Source organism: Ambystoma mexicanum, chromosome 1q (genome assembly GCF_040938575.1).
Source record: "Ambystoma mexicanum isolate Mex_15411 chromosome 1q, UKY_AmexF1_1, whole genome shotgun sequence".
In the NCBI taxonomy this organism is placed as follows: domain Eukaryota; kingdom Metazoa; phylum Chordata; class Amphibia; order Caudata; family Ambystomatidae; genus Ambystoma; species Ambystoma mexicanum.
Genome location: NC_090922.1, coordinates 1,533,142,376 through 1,533,160,759, shown reverse-complemented (window position 1 = coordinate 1,533,160,759; position 18,384 = coordinate 1,533,142,376). Strand labels below are relative to the sequence as shown.

Below are 18,384 nucleotides of genomic sequence, written 5' to 3'. Positions count from 1 at the left end.
CCTGGGGCCTTCCCTAATGACCAGACCAAGGTAGCCTTTGTATTGTCATATCTCAGCGGCTGTGCTGCCGATTGGTCAGTTCCACTGGTTACTCAAGATGACCCAATTCTCCGTGATTTTCAAGGATTTCAAGCAAGCATGGAAAGGTTATTTGCTCGACACTCTCAGGGTCAGGCTCTGGATGACGAACTCCTATCCCTGCGACAGGGCAATCAGGACCTCCTATCCTACATTGCAACCTTTAATAGACTAATTGTGGAAACTGGGTGGCCAGAGGATAAAAGAATCACGTTATTTTATCGAGGTCTACACTGAGAATTTAAAGATGTCCTGGCCCAAGTTGTAAATCCGCCCCAAGAATCCACAGAATATATAGACTTAGTGGTCCAATTGGTTCACAGACTTCAAAACAGAAAAGCAGATTGGTCCAAGTTTGAGACCCGGGTGTTGGTTAAGACCCACGCTAACCCCAAGGGTGCTGATGTCTCTGAGCCTATGCAAATCGGAGGGGTTAAAGGACCTTTAACTCAAAAAGAACGTGAAAGAAGACGGCAGATGCAATTATGTCTTTATTGTGGGTCCTCTGGACACTTTCTACGAGAATGCCCGGCAAAACCACCCAAGAAGGTGGTAGGAGCCGCTGATAAAAAACATGAAGACTCTGTTTCGGGAAACGACCACGCCCGACAAGCGTAGGGGTCCGCTTGCCGAGCTTGAAAACTAACTCTCAGACCTCGCATTTCATTGTGCCAATGGTCCTCGTAGATCTGGAAAAGCCTAGGCGGTTGCATGCAATAAAGGCATACATCGATAGTGGGGCTATAGGAAATTATGTGGATCGTGAATTGGTCTCTAGGATTAACCTCCCTCTGCGTCCTAAAACCAGCAAAGATGTCATCACCACAGTCGATGGAACCGAAATTGCCTCTGGACCGGTAACACATTCCACTGCTGAGGTGACACTTATAGGTCCGGACGGCCATCGGGAGGCAGTTGTGTTTGATGTAATCAAGGCTCCACAGTTTCAGGTTATTCTCGGAATCCCTTGGTTAGAGACACATAATCCTCGAATTGATTGGCGAGCGAAGAGAATAACCTTCCCGGATTGTGCACAAACCTGCTACCCAGAAAATCTGAAGATTAGTCTAGCGTCTGTAACCTCTGTCTCCATGCAACTACCTCCGGAATACCAAGACTTTCAGGGCGTCTTCCAAAAGGAACAGGCCAACACGTTACCTCCCCACAGATCGTACGATTGCCAAATCGATCTGGTGCCCGGTGCACAACCCCCTTGTAGCAGGATTTATGCCCTTACTGAACCTGAGAATCTGCATTTGAGACAATATTTAGATCAATACCTAGCCAATGGTTTCATTCGCCCGTCAAAGTCTCCGGCATCCTCGGCTTTGTTCTTCGTGCCCAAAAAATAAGGCGACCTTAGAACTTGTATCGACTACCGCGCATTGAACCACATAACTGTTAAAAACCGTTACCCTCTGCCTCTGATCCCTGAACTCCTTGACCAGGTGAAGGACGCCTGCGTATACACCAAGTTAGATCTCCGGGGGGCTTATCATCTGGTGCGAGTAAAAGCAGGCGACTAATGGAAAACGGCCTTCCGTACAAAATATGGATTATTCGAATACCAGGTGATGCCTTTCGGGTTGTGCAACGCGCCTGCTGCCTTCCAATTCTTCATGAACGATGTCCTTCGGGAACTCATCGATGTTTGTGTTGTCGTATATATCGATGACATTCTTGTGTACTCCTCTTCTGAATCTGATCACAGAAGGCATGTCAGGGCCGTCCTTGAGAAATTGCGCCAGCACAAACTGTTTGCAAAGCTGGAAAAGTGCGTTTTCCATACCACCGAGGTTGAGTTTCTTGGATTCATCCTGACACCTAAAGGGGTCCGCATGGACTCACGAAAAGTGGATGCCATCTTCAAATGGCCATCACCCAGTTCGGTGAAAGGTGTCCAAAGCATGCTTGGTTTTGCTAATTTTTATCGCAGATTTATCCCGGAATTTTCACGTGTGGTACAACCCATCACTGCACTCTTGCGAAAAAATAAACGCTTCGAATGGACCGAGGAAGCCAAACAGGCCTTTCAGGATTTGAAAGCTAAATTCATGTCCGCACCTATTTTGAAGCACCCGCGTCCCAATCTCCCATATATAGTCGAAACCGACGCGTCCAGCTTAGCCATGGGAGCTGTCCTGTCTCAGAGAGACCCTGAAACCAACCAACTGCACCCCGTAACATTTTGGTCCAGAAAGTTCTCGCCGCCGGAGATAAATTATGCAATCACCGACAAGGAATTATTAGCCATTAAGTCCGACTTTAAGGCTTGGCGGCATTATCTTCTTGGCGCCAGGCATACCATCACCGTGATCACTGATCACCGAAATTTACAATATTTAAAAACTGCCAAGGCTCAATCGTCACGTCAGCTCCGATGGCCTTTGTTCTTTGCTGAGTTCGATTTTGTAATCACTTACCGCCCCGGCTGTAAGAATGGCAAAGCGGACGCGCTATCTCGAATAGGAATGGGAGAAATAGACACAAACTCAGAACCTTTGCCGATAATTCCCGAACAAAGAATTTTGGGGATAACCTCTTTACAAACCCTTGAAGACATTCAAGCACGGGTAAAACAACTCCTGGACTCTACAGCCTTGCAGGATTGGATCCAAAGGGGGTCTTACTTTTCGGTCAACGATGGCCTACCTTACTTCCAAGGACGCTTATTTCTGCCAGAAAAGGAGTTGCAAGAACTGGTTATTTCCCGTCATCATGATACCCTGATGGAAGGACATCCTGGCATTGCCAAAACTGAGGAAAAAATTAAACGACAATTCTGGTGGCCTTCCTGGCGAAAGGATATTAAATCTTTTGTGATGTCCTGTGGAGTTTGCGCCCAAAACAAAGGCCAAAAGACAAAACCCGCCGGTCTTCTTCAGCCTTTAGACATTCCACCAGCACCTTGGCACACCTAGTCACTAGATTTTATCACGGACCTGCCCCCTTGTAATGGATACAATACTATTCTGGTTGTGGTGGATTTATTTTCCAAGATGGCCCATTTTATTCCGTTGAAAGGATTACCTTCAGCTTCTGTCCTAGCCAAGGAATTCCTCGAAAATATCATCCGTTTGCATGGATTCCCGTCCATACTAGTCTCTGACCGGGGAAGCCAGTTTATTTTTCATTTTTGGAGAAAGTGTTGTCAACTGGCACAAATCGACGTAAGACTCTCAACCAGCCACCACCCACAGACCGATGGTCAGACGGAGCGAACGAACCAGACCCATGAACAATACCTACGATGTATGTTGCACCAATCGGAGGGTAATTGGAAGGATATTTTATGGGTGGCCGAATATGCATACAATAACTCGGTACACTCTGGAACTGGACAAAGCCCCTTTTATACCCTATATGGACATCACCCTCGTACTTCAGACCTGGAATCACCTCAGAGCTTTGAAATGCCCGCAGTGGACCATTTGCATTCCACGATAACTCAAGCCTTCAAGGATGCAACTGCAGATTTGCAACAAGCGAAAGGGAAATACAGAAAGAATGCGGATCTGCATCGGAGTGAGGCGCCTCCATACCAAATAGGGGATCAAGTATGGTTGGCTACCAAACACTTATTGCTCAAGGGACCCCGAACTTTTAATCCAAGGTATTTGGGCCCTTACTCGATCAAAGCTATAATTAACCCAGTGGCAGTCAAGTTCGATCTACCAGCTAACATGCGGATTCACCCCGTTTTTCATGTGTCACTTTTGAAACCAGTGTAACCAGGAACCAGATTAATAAAGCCACCAGAACCAATCCAGATAGATGGGGAGCCTGAACTCGAGGTGAAGAACATTTTGGATTCTAAGATCTCAAAATCAAAACTTTTCTATCTAATTGATTGGAAAGGGTACGGGCCTCAGGAAAGGTCTTGGGAACCCAGCGACCACGTACATGCACCTCGGATGGTAAAAAGGTTCCATCGGAATTTCCCAAACAAACCGAAACCTCCAGAGGGAACGACCTTGGGAGGGGCCTTGGGGGGGAGTGCTGTCATGATGCCTACCCCCCGGAGCACCAGGCCAGGCCCAGCACCCTAGGGAGCAGGCATCATGCCCCCGGGTAAAAGCCCAGCGGCCCCTTATAGGGGCTCTTTGGACTCTGTCCTGGCGCCGCTGGCGCCAGGCTCATGTTGGACATCAGTCCTGGCGCCATAGGCGCCAGGCTCATAAAGGAAGGTGTTTTGTGCACTTACCTGATGCAGACCATGCTGCAAGATTCAGGCCTCCCTGAGACCTGAAAGGGACTATTTTTTCATTTGGACTATTTTTCAACTCGGGCATGGCCAGGGAAGGATACTTACCTGGAACTACTTTGGGGGCTATTTAAGCCACACCCAGACAGTAGCTCACGCTTCGCGTTGTTCTGCATCCAAGCAGCTGAACGCTCACCGTGTCTGCTCCTGCATCTGGTCTCCAGCCACGCCCGCCTCGATTCTGGAACACCTGTAAGGAAAGAAGAGAAGAGAAAGGTGAAAACCAAGAATTTTATCAAACTTCTTACCTGCATCCGGAACATTCACGCCAGCGTTCCTGAGAAAAGACTTTCATTTAAAAGCACCACGTTGCTGGCTGCAGCACCGCGCTTCACTCACCTGTCCTCGGGAGTTCTTCTGGCTCCACCACGACTGTCTGCACCGGTCGCCACATCTCTGCGCCTAGGGGCGAGAAGAAGAGACAAAAGGTGAGCAGAAGGAACATATGAGGAAAGCCTAATTTTCCGCCATAACACTTACCGGTCTTCTGTTGGTGGACCATTCCTCATTTCGGGTTGGCGCCGCTTCGTTGGCAGGTACCGCACCCCGGCCCCTATGGGGAAAGGACAAAAGACATTACTGAAGGAATATAAAGACATTAAGAGAGATCCCCTCCATCGCTAGCTCACCTGAGTTTACCATCGGCAATTCAATCCCTCAACGCATCGCCTTCATTCTGCACATGAAATAAAGGACAGATCACAGGTTAGGAAGGCAACAGAAAAGGAGGCTCAACACTTGAACTTTTGTAATCTTCATACTTACGGCGTTCCGCTCGGAAAAGTCAAGTGGATTTTGCCAGCGCCATTCTGAAAACCAGTTAAGTAACTGGACTAACACACGCCCCTGCACCAGAAGCAGGATGGAGAGTTCATCCTTTCAAACCATACGGTGAGCTTCAACCGGGGATTTCGGAGGAAGTTAGAGAAGAACGAAAGGGGGAAGGGGGGAGCAAGCACTCTATTCTGCAGACTGTTAATCCCCTTTCCCATCTGCATAAGGATATTCCTACGGGCCAGACAAGCAAGATTTGAGGGTCCTGTTCAGTTGGTGTTCCGAGTTCTGCGCATCACGCTCGAAGAGGCCACAGCAACCAAGACTAGACCAGCGCCTCCGTGGGAGTCAGGTGAGCGTTACACAAACAACCCACAACCTCTTCGAATGTTTGACATGCCAGAACTCCCATGGACCCACCTAGCAATTGACATATTTGGGCCTTTGGGAGACAGTAAAAACTGGATGGTCATAATGGACGAATGCTCACAGTTTCTCCTTGTCCAACTCACATCTTCAACCGCAGCTGGCACAGTGATACCCGAACTAGATACCATTTCCTCTGTGTGGGGCATTCCTAAAGTCAGACAATGGTCTGCCGTTCAGCAGCATCGGATTTGCTTGCTTCATACAATACATGGGCAAACAACACAGGAAGATCACCCCACTGTGGCCTCAGACCAATGGCAAGGAGGCAAGATGCATGGGAAGCCTTAAAAAAGTACCTGAGCAAAGTGAATTGAGATCCATGGCCATCAAACACACCACAGAAACTCTCCACACGGGACCACAGGAAGAAGTCCATCAGAATTACTTTTCAGAAGGAGAACAAAAACGAGACTGCCCTACACCATGAACACCAGCAATAAGGAAGTGGAAGAATTCAGAGAAAAAGGACATGAAGGATTACGCTGGCACCAGAAGGCATGCCAAGAGTTCTGACATAGGGAGACAAGGTCATGTTACGCTAAAGACAAGAAAAGAAAGCAGACTGCAGCATTGATCCCACTCATGTGATCGTGACTCATGTAGACGACTCAATGATGACGTCCTGTTCTGCACGCAGAGTAATTGTTTGAAACATTTCTCATTTCAAGATATACAAGGAAAAAGAGCAAGACATTGATACAGAGGTGAGTGTACCACTGCCTAGGGAGGAGAGTCCAAAAGAAGAAGCTACAGAAGTGCCCATAGAGTGTCTGGTGAGACCAGCGAGATCTATCCGACATATCCTATACGCCGGATCGAGGGGATGTGAAAGCTGAACTGTGAGTGACCATTTTTTGTTTGCCTGATAGGGGGAGATGTCATGTCCCGGCAAGGACACAGTTAATGGAGCGCAGCTCCGACCACGTCAAAACAGACCAATTGAAACTGCACAGAGATCATGCATGCGCAGTGTATGCTCCCACGCTCAGCAGTTCGCCGACGGGTAGAATAAAGAAATAAAGAATAATAATATATGCAATTTAGACGTTTAAATAGAGTGCGCGTATACAAGTAGGCACCATTGTGCAGATATTAAATAGCCATAGCTGAAGCATGGCGCCTGCATGGCCATGCAGTATTTAACGCGTTAGGCACAGGACGCAAGCCTGAAGGGGAAATCTGAACAGGCCTCAGCGATGATGAGAAAGGGCCACGCTGCTAACTTCCACAGAAATCCGTCTATGTTCTACAATTGTTGCCAATATGTTTGTTCTAAAAAAGAATGTGCCCTGCAAGGCCACACGACAGTGCTGGGCACCTTGGTACACGTGTTATCACAAACAGGCCAGAGCAGGTCTCCGACCCCCACCCAGCCAACTACGTGTTATAGCCCCTGCAACTGCCCCTGTCCTAAGACCCCCTCAGTTCCGAGATACCAGTTGACCCTCGACCACCGACCATAATCCAATCCACCAAAAAATATCTAAGAGCATGGTCGTCCCTGTTAGGGAGAATTCTCTGTTTAGGCTGAATTTCCTAACCTAGTGAGTCCCCCAGCAGCTTTGCTGGATTTCTGCAGTTTGTTTATTTCCATCCTGCCAAGAGTGAGACTCTTTTTCTCCCACTCTTGGACATGCATGTGTGTAATTCCTTTGAATGTCAATGGCCCTCATTACGACCCTGGCGGAAAGTAACTGACCTGACCGCCATAGCGAAATAGCGTTTCCGCCATTGCACGACGGAGTAAAGTGCGGCTAATTCTGACCCATCGGGCACGAGCACTACGCCATGGCGAAGTGCAAAGTCCGCGATGGCGGAAATGTCCCCAAAACGCCCCTCACCGCCGTCGTACGGCGCCCTAGGTGCAATTCCGCCACCCATCATAGCGGTCACCGTAAAGAGCGGCAATCGCAAAATACGGTGACCGTAAATATACGGAAACGGAAGTAAAAACATGGTCCCGGAACGGGAAACAGCACGCCGTACACCTATAAAATCAGAATCCCAACACAACCATTAAAATTCCTACCCTGAGACACATCCCAACCCGTTATCCACCCTAGTGAAAACAATAAAAATGGGAAAAGTAGCGAAAAAAGCGTGCAACCCCAAGCGGCAGGTCCACTTCTCCCATGAGGAACTCACCGTGCTCACAGAGACCCTCCAGGAGAATGCTGCCGTCGTCTTCTCGACGCAAATGACCAGGACGGCACTTGCGAACAAGAAGGCCATATGGGCCCTGGTGGCACAGCGGGTAAGTGCGGTGGGGACCGCACCCCGCAACCCACAGCAATGCAGAAAGCGATGGGACGACTTGCAGATACGCGTACGGAGCATACTATCAGCCAACCGTAACATTGCCACAGCTACCGGGGGAGGATCGGAATCACCCATCAAGTTGACCCCCTGGGAAGAAATCTGTGCCTCCACCATTGGAATGGAGAGTATAGAGGGAGTCGGAGGGATGGAGAAAGGAGTGCAGACATCCGAAGAATCAGGTAGGTGGGACAAATAAAACAATGCTAAATCCACAATGTCCAATCATGTGAAGTACCATGTGTCCACATAGTGCAACAGAAACACATGTTCAGGAGAACGTCCACATACATTGGCCTGATAGCGCACTTTAAAAGTCACAATAAATACATAAATAATTAAAAATCCTAAAAACACCCTCTACACGTGCAGCATGCACACCCTAACTGCAGGCTGCAAAACAACTGCATCCTCAATCCACACAAAAATGAAACCACCTCCAAGGCCCTGACCCAAATCACCCTCAGGTACCACCCCAATGCATGTGATACATTGCCATTCCAATTTCCACAGACCCATTAATAACGCTCGCCCTCCTTTACTCCACCACAGGGTCCGATTCAAACGACGAGCTCCAGGACACCCCTACCAGCACAACTGCAAAGAGGGCCAAGACCAACGGCCAAAGACCCTCCACCTCAGCTGCACGGATCAAGACACGGCAGCAGCACAAATCAAGTGGCAGCACACAGGAGGGGACTTCAACAGGCACCCCAGCAGCCAGCATGCCCACAACAGCAGCACCACAGGTCCCCCCAATGGATGCCACAGAAGGCACTGCTTCTGGTGGCAGCAGCACCATAGGTGACACTGCATTAATGGCAGCATGCTCCGACACAGAAAACGGTGCTGTCGATGTAGGATCCATCCATGACCTGTCTCAATCCCCCTGTTTGTTCCATCCCGTACACCATGAGGATACCACGCAGGGGCACCCACAAGACGACGACTGGCCATCCCCCACAAGCCCTGTGGCAAGGCAACATGAGGTGATCATCCCCTCTGTGACACCACCGCAAATGGGCATGGCCCAGCAGAGGCAACAGTCCCTCGACCAGGTGATCGTGCAACAGCAGCAACTGGCCACGCTCCTCAAGGAGCATGCTGATGAATGTGGGGGTACTAAGGCAGCCATAGAAACATCTACTGAGACACTTAGGGCAGAAATGGAGAAAAGTACAGAGACACTAAGGGCACAAATGGAGAGAAGCACCGAGAGCCTGAGGGTACAAATGGAGAGAAGCACCGAGAGCCTGAGGGTACAAATGGAGAGAAGCACCGAGAGCCTGAGGGGGGAACTGCATGCGACGTCCAAAGACGTATGTGCTGAACTTGCCGCTGTGCGCCGTGTGCTCACTGAGCTCTCACAAACCCTTAGGGACATGCATGGACGTGAGCAGGCAGAGACATCATCCGTTGCAAGTTCCGTCCAGGGCAGCCCCCAACGTAGATCTGGGAGGAACCTGCGCTCCACAGGCAGGGGTGCCCCTGATACCCAGAGAGGGGGCTTGCAATAGCGTCTGCCCACTGACAATGAGCATCCTTGGACACTGGTGTTCGGGGGGGAAGTAGGAGGGTGGAGGGGGTGTGTTGGGCTTACTTGGGTGGCGGGTCGATGGGGTGTGTAACACAATTTCACATATGCTATAAACATTTCACAATCATCCAATGAGATGTGTGGACATTGATCTCTGTGTACGAGGCCATCATAGGCGTACAGTCCATATTGTGCATGTTCCAGACACACACAGTGCCACAAGTCCCGTGTCCATGTATCAGCCACCAGGCGTGAGTGCTAGAAGCATGAATCTATGATAATCTGACGAATTTCACGGCCCTCCTGTGCCTCGCGGACTCCTTGAGGTGCTGCCACATCCCCACCCTCATCATGACCATCTTCAGGTGCTTGCAGTTCTGCGTCAGGGGGCATGGGCACATTTCTACGTACGCACATGTTGTGTAGCATGACACATGCCATGACCATCTTTGCAACCTTCTCATGGCGGTACAGGAGTGCCCCGCCAGACCTGCTGAGGCAGCGGAAACGACCCTTCAGTAGGCCGAATGCCTGTTCTATGACTACACGGGTACGTGAGTGGGCATGGTTGTAGTCCTCCTCATGCTGGTTCTGTGGGTTCCGGAGTGGTGTAAGGAGCCATCTCTTCAGTGGATACCCGGCATCACCTGTATGTGGACAATAAAGGATGTTTGTGGAATGACATTGCTACGTACGCACCCCCCCCCTTCCTGCCAGGTCATTGCCGCATCACATACCCCACATTATCATGCATGAAATGAGACTCACCGAGTAACCAGGATCTGTTCCCTGCGTGTCGCTCCATGTAGCGTGGTATTGTAGAGTTCCTCAAGACCATAGAATCATGGGTTGATCCAGGAAATCGGGCACAACAATGTGTAATGATCCTGTTGGAGTCACACACCATTTGTACATTAAGAGAATGATATTGTTTTCGGTTGCGGTACTGGACCTCCATGGCATGTGGGACAACCAATTCCACATGGGTGCAGTCGATGGCACCAATGCAACCCGGTATGCCGGCAAGTGCATGGAATCCCACTTTTGTGTTCGTAATTTCCTGCTCCGAGCGTGGTAGAGAGATGTAGTCGTCTGCGTGCTTCAGGAGGGCATCGAGCACTTGCAATAGTGTCCGTGACAACAGTGGCTGTGAAATGCCATGCAACTGTCCGACTGTGTGCTGGTAGGTGCCTGTGGCCAGGAAGTGTAGTACAGACACCACCTTCAGTAGGGGTGGGATGGCGGTTGGGCTATCTATCATGCTGACAAGGTCAGCGTGTGTCATGTCCACAATGGCGGTTATGGTGTCCCGGTCCAAACGGTAGAGGGTGTGGATCTGCTCATCAGTGAGGTTGAACGGATGAGCTCGGAGGCGTGGGATTGCGGGCTGCCTGCGTGGTGGTAGTGGCTGTGCTGGTGGGCCTTGCTGGCCCTGCCTTGCCCTCCTCCTCCTCCTGCGTCTCCTCTGTGCGGCCGGTTGTTGTAGTAGTTGGTGTTCGTCTTCTTCTTGAAGTTGGAGTACTTGCAGTGCTATCAGGTCCCCCAGGGCCAACATCGCTAGTCCTGCCGGTAGCATTTTGGAGTGGGTGTGGTTGTGGGAGGGGGTTGGGTGTGCAATTTATGTGTTTTCAGGCAGTATAGCCTCCACCTGTGGTGATTCATTCCACCTATGCAAGCTGCAATCCCCTTTGGGCGAGCACGTCCCGCACACAACGCTGCAATTTGACGCATGGCATCTTGCTGTTACAATCATGTATTTAATCCCGATGGCAGTGAAATATTGGTTCATATGTTCATTCTGCTATGGTCCCATTGTTTCACATACTATCTTTACAGTCGCGAACAAACTTGTGAAGGGTCAGTGGAATGTAGTACTCGATTAACGGTGGACCCTCATGCAGCACTGTACCGAGGTTCACCGACGGGCGGGGCGTCCCATTTGTGAGTGAAGCCAGTTGTCATTTTCACACACTGCCGCACTACATGGATGAATTTGTGATTTCGAGCGGTCACAGATGCCTTTTCGACGTGATGTTGCAAATGAAGAATTCGAAGGACAGCGCTTTCGGTTTTCAGCTAGCGGCGAGGAGACACCCACAGGTCTGACTGCAGATATTAAGTTCTATTGTTTAATGTCCTTCGGACAGGGGCCATGGCGAGAATGCAATGATTGATATGAATAGTATGGGATGCGCAATAGCGTAGTGGACGATAAGGCCGGACGTTCCCAAATACATGTTACTTCACAACACTGGAATTCCGGGCTGGAGCACAGCAGATTTTGCAGACTGCATTACGCACAGACTCAATGGAAATTTCACATGTTATGTGAGTAAATAATCAGGCGTTTTCATACCGGGATGAGGGAATGATGTATGGATGCATGGACAGATGATTTAATAGAGAGTTTGCCATGTACATGGCTTTTTGGAATCTATCCACTTCCCCTGCGCTATGTGATGCAGGGCTGCCATAGTGGGACCATCGTCTATCTGCCCTTGTTGAACCCTCCCTGTCTCGACGCGCCTTCAAACACTTGTGTCTATGCACGTTACTAATCCCATCTAATGGATTCTGTTTTAACAGACGCATGCACACAAACACTCGTTTGTAATAGTGTTTTCACCTCGATTTATATAGTTATGATTCACAAGTGATTTTTGGGTGGGAATAATCCTTTTGAGTGGGCTAGCATGCATATGGCTGTAGATTTAGTGTGATCATTGAAGTGAGTAATTCAAATGAAGTTCTGATGCCCATACTATGCTTTTTCATTTCATTTGGGTGACAGGTATCTCCTCCCCTTTTGCCGCTGCCATCTGTATGCCACTCCTGCAGATGGCTTTTACTCCCGACACCTGCTGCTTCGTGTTAATCAGTGGAGCACCATTACGATCTTATGGGACGATCGCCAATGGGCCACATGCCCTTACGCAGTACTAGTGGCTAGGAGCAACATATCGACCTTTCAGCTGGACTAGTGCCTACCTAATGGGACGGCCCTGCGGTTCTAGGCGCTTCCATGTTGCCTTTTTGAACGTGAATGTAGCCCCTGTGTACCATGAAGGTACAGGGCGTCACACAAGAAGAAGCTGGTCATTTATTGTGGATGCAGCCCACAATAATGAAATATATTTTGGAGTTCATGACCTAATAGCTGTATGGGCTTGGTGATTTTGTTGTGCATTAAATTTCTATTCTGATATTAACCGTGTAGCATTATTCTTTGCAAGTAATGTAGCATATTCCTATTTGTGGAGCGATGTATTGTGAGAAGATCTGCATTGGGTTCCGGCTTCTGAGTATAGTTGCGTGGTACTGTACTGGGCGCGTTTGCCTACGAAGCCCAGTGAGGTCAGGGATAGGGGCTGCCATTATGACTGTTTTAATGATGTCATGCTCAGGGGCGGGGGATTAGCTTTTGTGTAACAGGTGCCGGTCAGCCAGGTGGATTGGTGGAATGATGTGATTATCAGAATATGGCTGGTCACAGGTGCCTGTGTTTGCGTGCGTTTCTTGGAGGGAGACTGAGGTCATGTCCATTGGAATAGCTTCTGTATTCGTGACATCTGTGCCCTGCAGCTCCCATTGGCCCCTCTTGAGATGAGTCACTCTGCCGACTTGTGTGGTACATGCTTATGCTGATGGTTGGTTTGTTAACTGGCAAGAGTACAGGGCTGGTGCAGTCTCCCTCAGGATACTGCTTTGAATGTTGCCTTGCACTGGTGTCAAGCGATGGGGGGCCTGTTGTTGTTTTGTCTCATATTTCAGTTCATGTTGCTGTACTTGAACCTTCACATGCCTGTGCTGCATCAGTACGGCAATGGTGACATGGCAAATATGGATGGCCACTCACAAGGCACTTGGAGCCCCTACATTCATTTGTTCGTTGGCATGCATGGGTGACTTGTACATTTCACTGGTTGCATTGTGTGACTTCATTGCACCTACGAGGAGTTGTGCAATGTGGCCAGGGAGTGGTGTACAGGCACTCAGTAGGGCCATTTACGGTTGGTTCGCGATGCCGTACTTCTCACCATGGCGGAATGGTACTTTCCGCCATGCTTGATGGCGTTAGGTAAATGTCCGCTAGGGTCAGAATTCGCGTACCGTTGCACCATGGTGGTAATTACGGTTTTGCATGGCGCGCGTGCGCGTACTTGGTGCAGTTAGCGTTGGCATTCACCACGGTGTCGCTAATGACATCGTACTTTACGGTGACGGGCCATAATCGCACCGAGCGCTATTCGATGGCGGTGTTGCATTTCCGCCATCGTTTTTCGATTTCCGCCAGGGTCGTAATGAGGGCCAATGTGTTCTATGGGCTATGGGGTCTTTTACTCCATAGGGTCTCATATGTTTTGCAATGTGTGTTACACTGCACCCTCCGTGCCATAACACTGGGGTGTCCTAGAGGAACCCCACCATAGACTCCATACCCTGGGACTGACTACTGTCTCCCAGGGCATGTAAAGTCACCATTGGCTTTACTAGACCTAAATTTACTAACAGAACTAGTACAAACCATCCTATTGTGGACGTGCTAGTAGGGGTCATTCGATTAACCCTGGGTCTGTTATTCGAGGGGGCACTGTCCCGTCCCCCCTCGTCGAGTTTTGGCTGGTGGCAGTGGAAACTACTCGTTATATTCGACCCCGAATATAACCCTATGGGATTCTTCCCATTGTTGGAGGTTAATACTTTTTCTCGTTAATCTCTAACATACCACCGGTTTAGTTATCTTAAATAAATCTATCGGTTGGTATATTCTGCCAGAACTCGGTTTTTGAAATGGCGTCTGTGTTCGTCTCTGTGACTCCTAAACCAAAGGTTGAGCCCTTTGTTCCACTTTTGGCGGGCTTCTGCACAGAGGCCCTCCAAAGTGGTGCCATTCTGTCTGGGTACCACAGGGGGTGTGGGAGGGGGTTCAGGCACCCTGGACTGAGTTGCCTTGCCAACTCAAGTCGCACTCTGGTGTGATTGGCCCAAGTGGTGAGCCACCCCGCTCACCACTTAGCGTGTTTTGATTGACAGCTAGGCTGAATAAGTAGGGGTTTTCTGCATAAAAGCAGGGCTTCTGGGACTGGATCTTCAGAAGTCGCAACAGGACCTAAGAATCCGACAAGGGTAAAGCTGAGCCGACCTGCAACGACGACACCTCCGGTGGAGCCCTGCTGAACCGACTCACCACTTCCCAACGACAGAGGAGATCTCCCGGCTGGAGAGTCTTCTTCCCCTGACTAGTGGGAACAACCAGTCCCCTTTGCTTTTTCTTCGCTTCCAGGGCGTAGTGGTCGAATTGTCCGTGCTGTGCACCCTGGCAACCGGATAGCCACTAACCCGTACTGCGACCAAAAGGTGGTGCCTTGTGACGGAGCACTCAGCGGCTGGTCTCTTCCCTGGTGGTGCAACGATCTTAAACTTTCCTTCGACGACGAGAGCATCTCTTCTCTTGGCAAAGCCTCGACTTGCATCCACCACCAGGAACGACCGCCCCCGCCGGAGCTGTCTCTCCACATACAAGGTACCGTGTCCGCCTGGCTTCCCTTGTGTGGTTAGCGTGAGGTGTCTTAATCCTCGCCTCTCCATTGGGTCGCCTCCAAGCCTTCTTAACTTTCTGTTCTGAACTGGTCCAATCTTTCTATAACAATTTGCGACAAAGACTCGAAGTGCATTTCCACTGTGATACTTTTTGGGACATATCGCCTTGCCTCTCTCCGAGTGGGCCTGGCCTCTGAACTTTGCGATCTACAGTAGACCCTGCCTCACTTGCCTTGCATTTGTTCGTAAAAGTGTTGGTACCGAGTTGATTTCATACCCTGCCTTTTCTCTCCCGTCCTAACGAATACTAGAGTGCCATCTAGGTTAAAGCATTCACCTCTGTCTGCAAATAAGTGGTGCCGTTGAACCTAGACTTGTCGAACTATTGTTAGGGGGATTGATTTACTTATAGTAATTGTGATTGAAGTTGTTTGCCGTATTAGTGCCAGTGTGTTTTCCATAGATGTGTTTTTATAAATAAATAACTATATATCTTTACACCGAAGCTCTGTTCTGTGTTTGCTTGTTCTACTGTGTAAATTGCCCTATTTTGTATACTCCACATACTGCCTAACTCTTCTTGAGGGAAGTCTGACTGCTCAGCAACAGCTACCAAGTGAATCTGTGTGGTACAGACTGCTACCAAGTGGGTTTACTGCCAAACACCTGTAGTCCTAAATCTTTTGCAGTGGTCCCAGAGGGAACTGCACAGGTTTCCGCCTAACAGTCCCACCTCTATTTCATGATGACATGATTTGTAATGCGAGGTACAGGGAGGGATAAATTATAGTTCAAAAGTGAGGGTGGAAGCCTTGGAAGCCGAGAGACACAATCGGGATGACTGAAGTGTATGTGGGTTAGTGTGACCTCGAGAATCCCCATGTCCAGTCTGTGAACATGCCAGGTGCACTGTATAATGATAGAGTAGCACTATTTACAAATGTAACTAATTGCTCTTTTGGTCTTGGTTCCCTAGAGACGGTGAGCCCACCAGACCCATGTGATGAAACACAAACGGACTGGGTGGGGACCAATGGCCTGGCATCCCCTATGGAGCGGGCCGACCATGTATAGGGTTGCACCAGCCAGCCACGTGGGTTTTCACTACATGTAATGACGAACTCTATGACGCTTTGTTACTTTTTAAGCTTCTGCTTGCACCCTTTTTGCCAGAATGTTCCATGGCAGCAGAGTTCTTTGCTGATGCACCTATTTTTGTATAAATAAAACTTGTTATCCTTGCAAGAGTTTCTTGAGCCTTTTCTGGTTTGAGTGTTTAGCGGTGTGCCTTCAGATGGTTGAACACCGCAACGGCTCTGAGCATTCCTTTCCCACTCCTACGCTGCTCGCTTTCACAAAGGAGCCTACTCTTCCTCTATTCTGCACATCACCCAGAAGGCTGGATAGAAAGGAGAATCAGACAGTGACAACCAAAGAACTATCTTTCCCACCAGGGGAGGAGCCATTGAACAATCAGGTGGCTGGTACAGCGGCCGTGAACATACATTCTCTGCCTGCTCTTCCAGCCACCCGAAGCCCTTCCCAGGTGGCGCCATTTTCTTTTTTTTATGTGGGCGGCAACAGGGAGCCTCTCCCTGTTGTCTCTAAATCCCCATACCCCCAACCAACCCCTCCCCAACCCCTAGCTTTGAGCTCTGGTCCGCCTCACCTGCCCCTTCAGTCATCGCTATAGAAATGGAAAAGAGACTTTGTCTCTTTTCCCTATGGCTGTGGCCATCTTTGTTTCTTTTTCTCCTTCATAGATTGGCATCACTTGTGGCGCCAATCTCCAGCGGAAAAAAAAAGAAAGCCATTCACTCCCCAGATGTACACTGGTTTGCAAATGGTTTTCATGCTCCAGTAGGAGGGTGGAAAAGGCCGGTAATGGCCCAACAGCCGAAGCCAAGGCCCTCTCTTCACTCAGGCCTACTGGTGCTCGTGCTGGTGGGCTGTTACCAGCCATGTCCGCCCTCCCAGCGGGTGATGTAAGCCATAAGAAAGCACAAGTTATAGCGGTTCTGAAAAAGGGACGTTGATGGGCCTGAGGTAAGGAGAGCATTTACCTTTGGTCATTTTCTCCATATCGCGAACCTTGTACGGCACCTTAATGGAGTTCAGGATCTTCCTAAGTAGATCGTGTGGTGGAACATCTGCGAAAAACAAATGGCATTTACTGTAGAGCTCACATCTTCTAAACAAAAGAAATTTCAGGTGTAACATTTGAATATGACTTGATGATATCATTAAGCACATTAACGATGACCTCACTGATGACCTCAAATATAACCATTGACATTAGATGAGGATGTAGGACATCTCTAAGCGTGATGACCTCACATACAACCATTGACATTACATGAGGATCCATGACATCTCTAAGCGTGCCCTATTTGAACCGGTACACCGTATGCGATCTGGTGTTCCATTCATCCAGGCCATGAAAGAAGCACAGTTAAAACGTACAGAGGAAACAATCCATTGCCAGATTGCTAATAGCCAATTAAAAGCGCAGATAAACAAATCTGTACACATATCCTATAAATGAAGTACATCAACATCAAAGTAATCTGGGAAGCAAAAAATGCTGATATCAGGATTCCCAATTGTCTCTCCATTTTACATTACCCGGGATAGTGAAATCAATGAGCATTAATGTCAGTTACAGACTGCTGTGGAATATACCAAGTCTTCCCGAGTGGATCCTAGGCCGGCCGGATCCACTATGGCTGCTACAAGGTGCAAAGCATGAATAGTGCTCGGAATATTACACCTACTCAATAATGCCCTGAGATGGTGCCTTCTCACATGGCCACGCGGAGGGCAAACCGTGTCTTCCTCCCTTTGCCCACACTAGGGGCCATTACCAGGTTCCTTGACCCGCTCAGTTAGCATGGCCACACAGAGGGCAGACCGTGTCTTCCTCCAATTGCCCACACTAGGGGCCATTACCAGGTTCCTTGACCAACTCAGTTGGCATGGCCACGCAGAAGGCAGACCATGTCTTCCTCCCATTGCCCATACTATGGGCCATTACCAGGTTCCTTGCCCCGCTCAGTTAGCATGGCCACACCGAGGGCAGACCGTGTCTTCCTCCCATTGCCCACACTGAGGGCCATTACCAGGTTCCTTGACCCGCTCAGGTGGCATGGCCACGCAGAAGGCAGACCATGTCTTCCTCCCAATGCCCATACTAGGGGCCATTACCAGGTTCCTTGCCCCGCTCAGTTAGCATGGCCACACCGAGGGCAGACCGTGTCTTCCTCCCATTGCCCACATTGAGGGCCATTACCAGGTTCTTTGACCCGCTCAGTTAGCATGGCCACACGGAGGGCAGACCGTGTCTTCCTCCCATTGCCCACACTAGGGGCCATTACCAGGTTCCTTGACCCGCTCAGTTAGCATGGCCACGCGGAGGGCAGACCGTGTCTTCCTCCCATTGCCCACA

The 18,384-nt window shown here is 49.4% G+C and overlaps 1 protein-coding gene across 1 annotated transcript in view; it reads right to left on the bottom strand.

Moving 5' to 3' along the window:
• The window catches only part of LOC138522692 (ly6/PLAUR domain-containing protein 2-like), a 607,174-nt gene that overhangs the window by 39,548 nt on the left and 549,242 nt on the right, over positions 1 to 18,384 (bottom strand). The window contains exon 4 of the mRNA XM_069635401.1: positions 17,003 to 17,089. Coding sequence (XP_069491502.1) covers positions 17,003 to 17,089 — 87 coding nt within the window. The remainder of the gene's footprint in view (positions 1 to 17,002; positions 17,090 to 18,384) is intronic.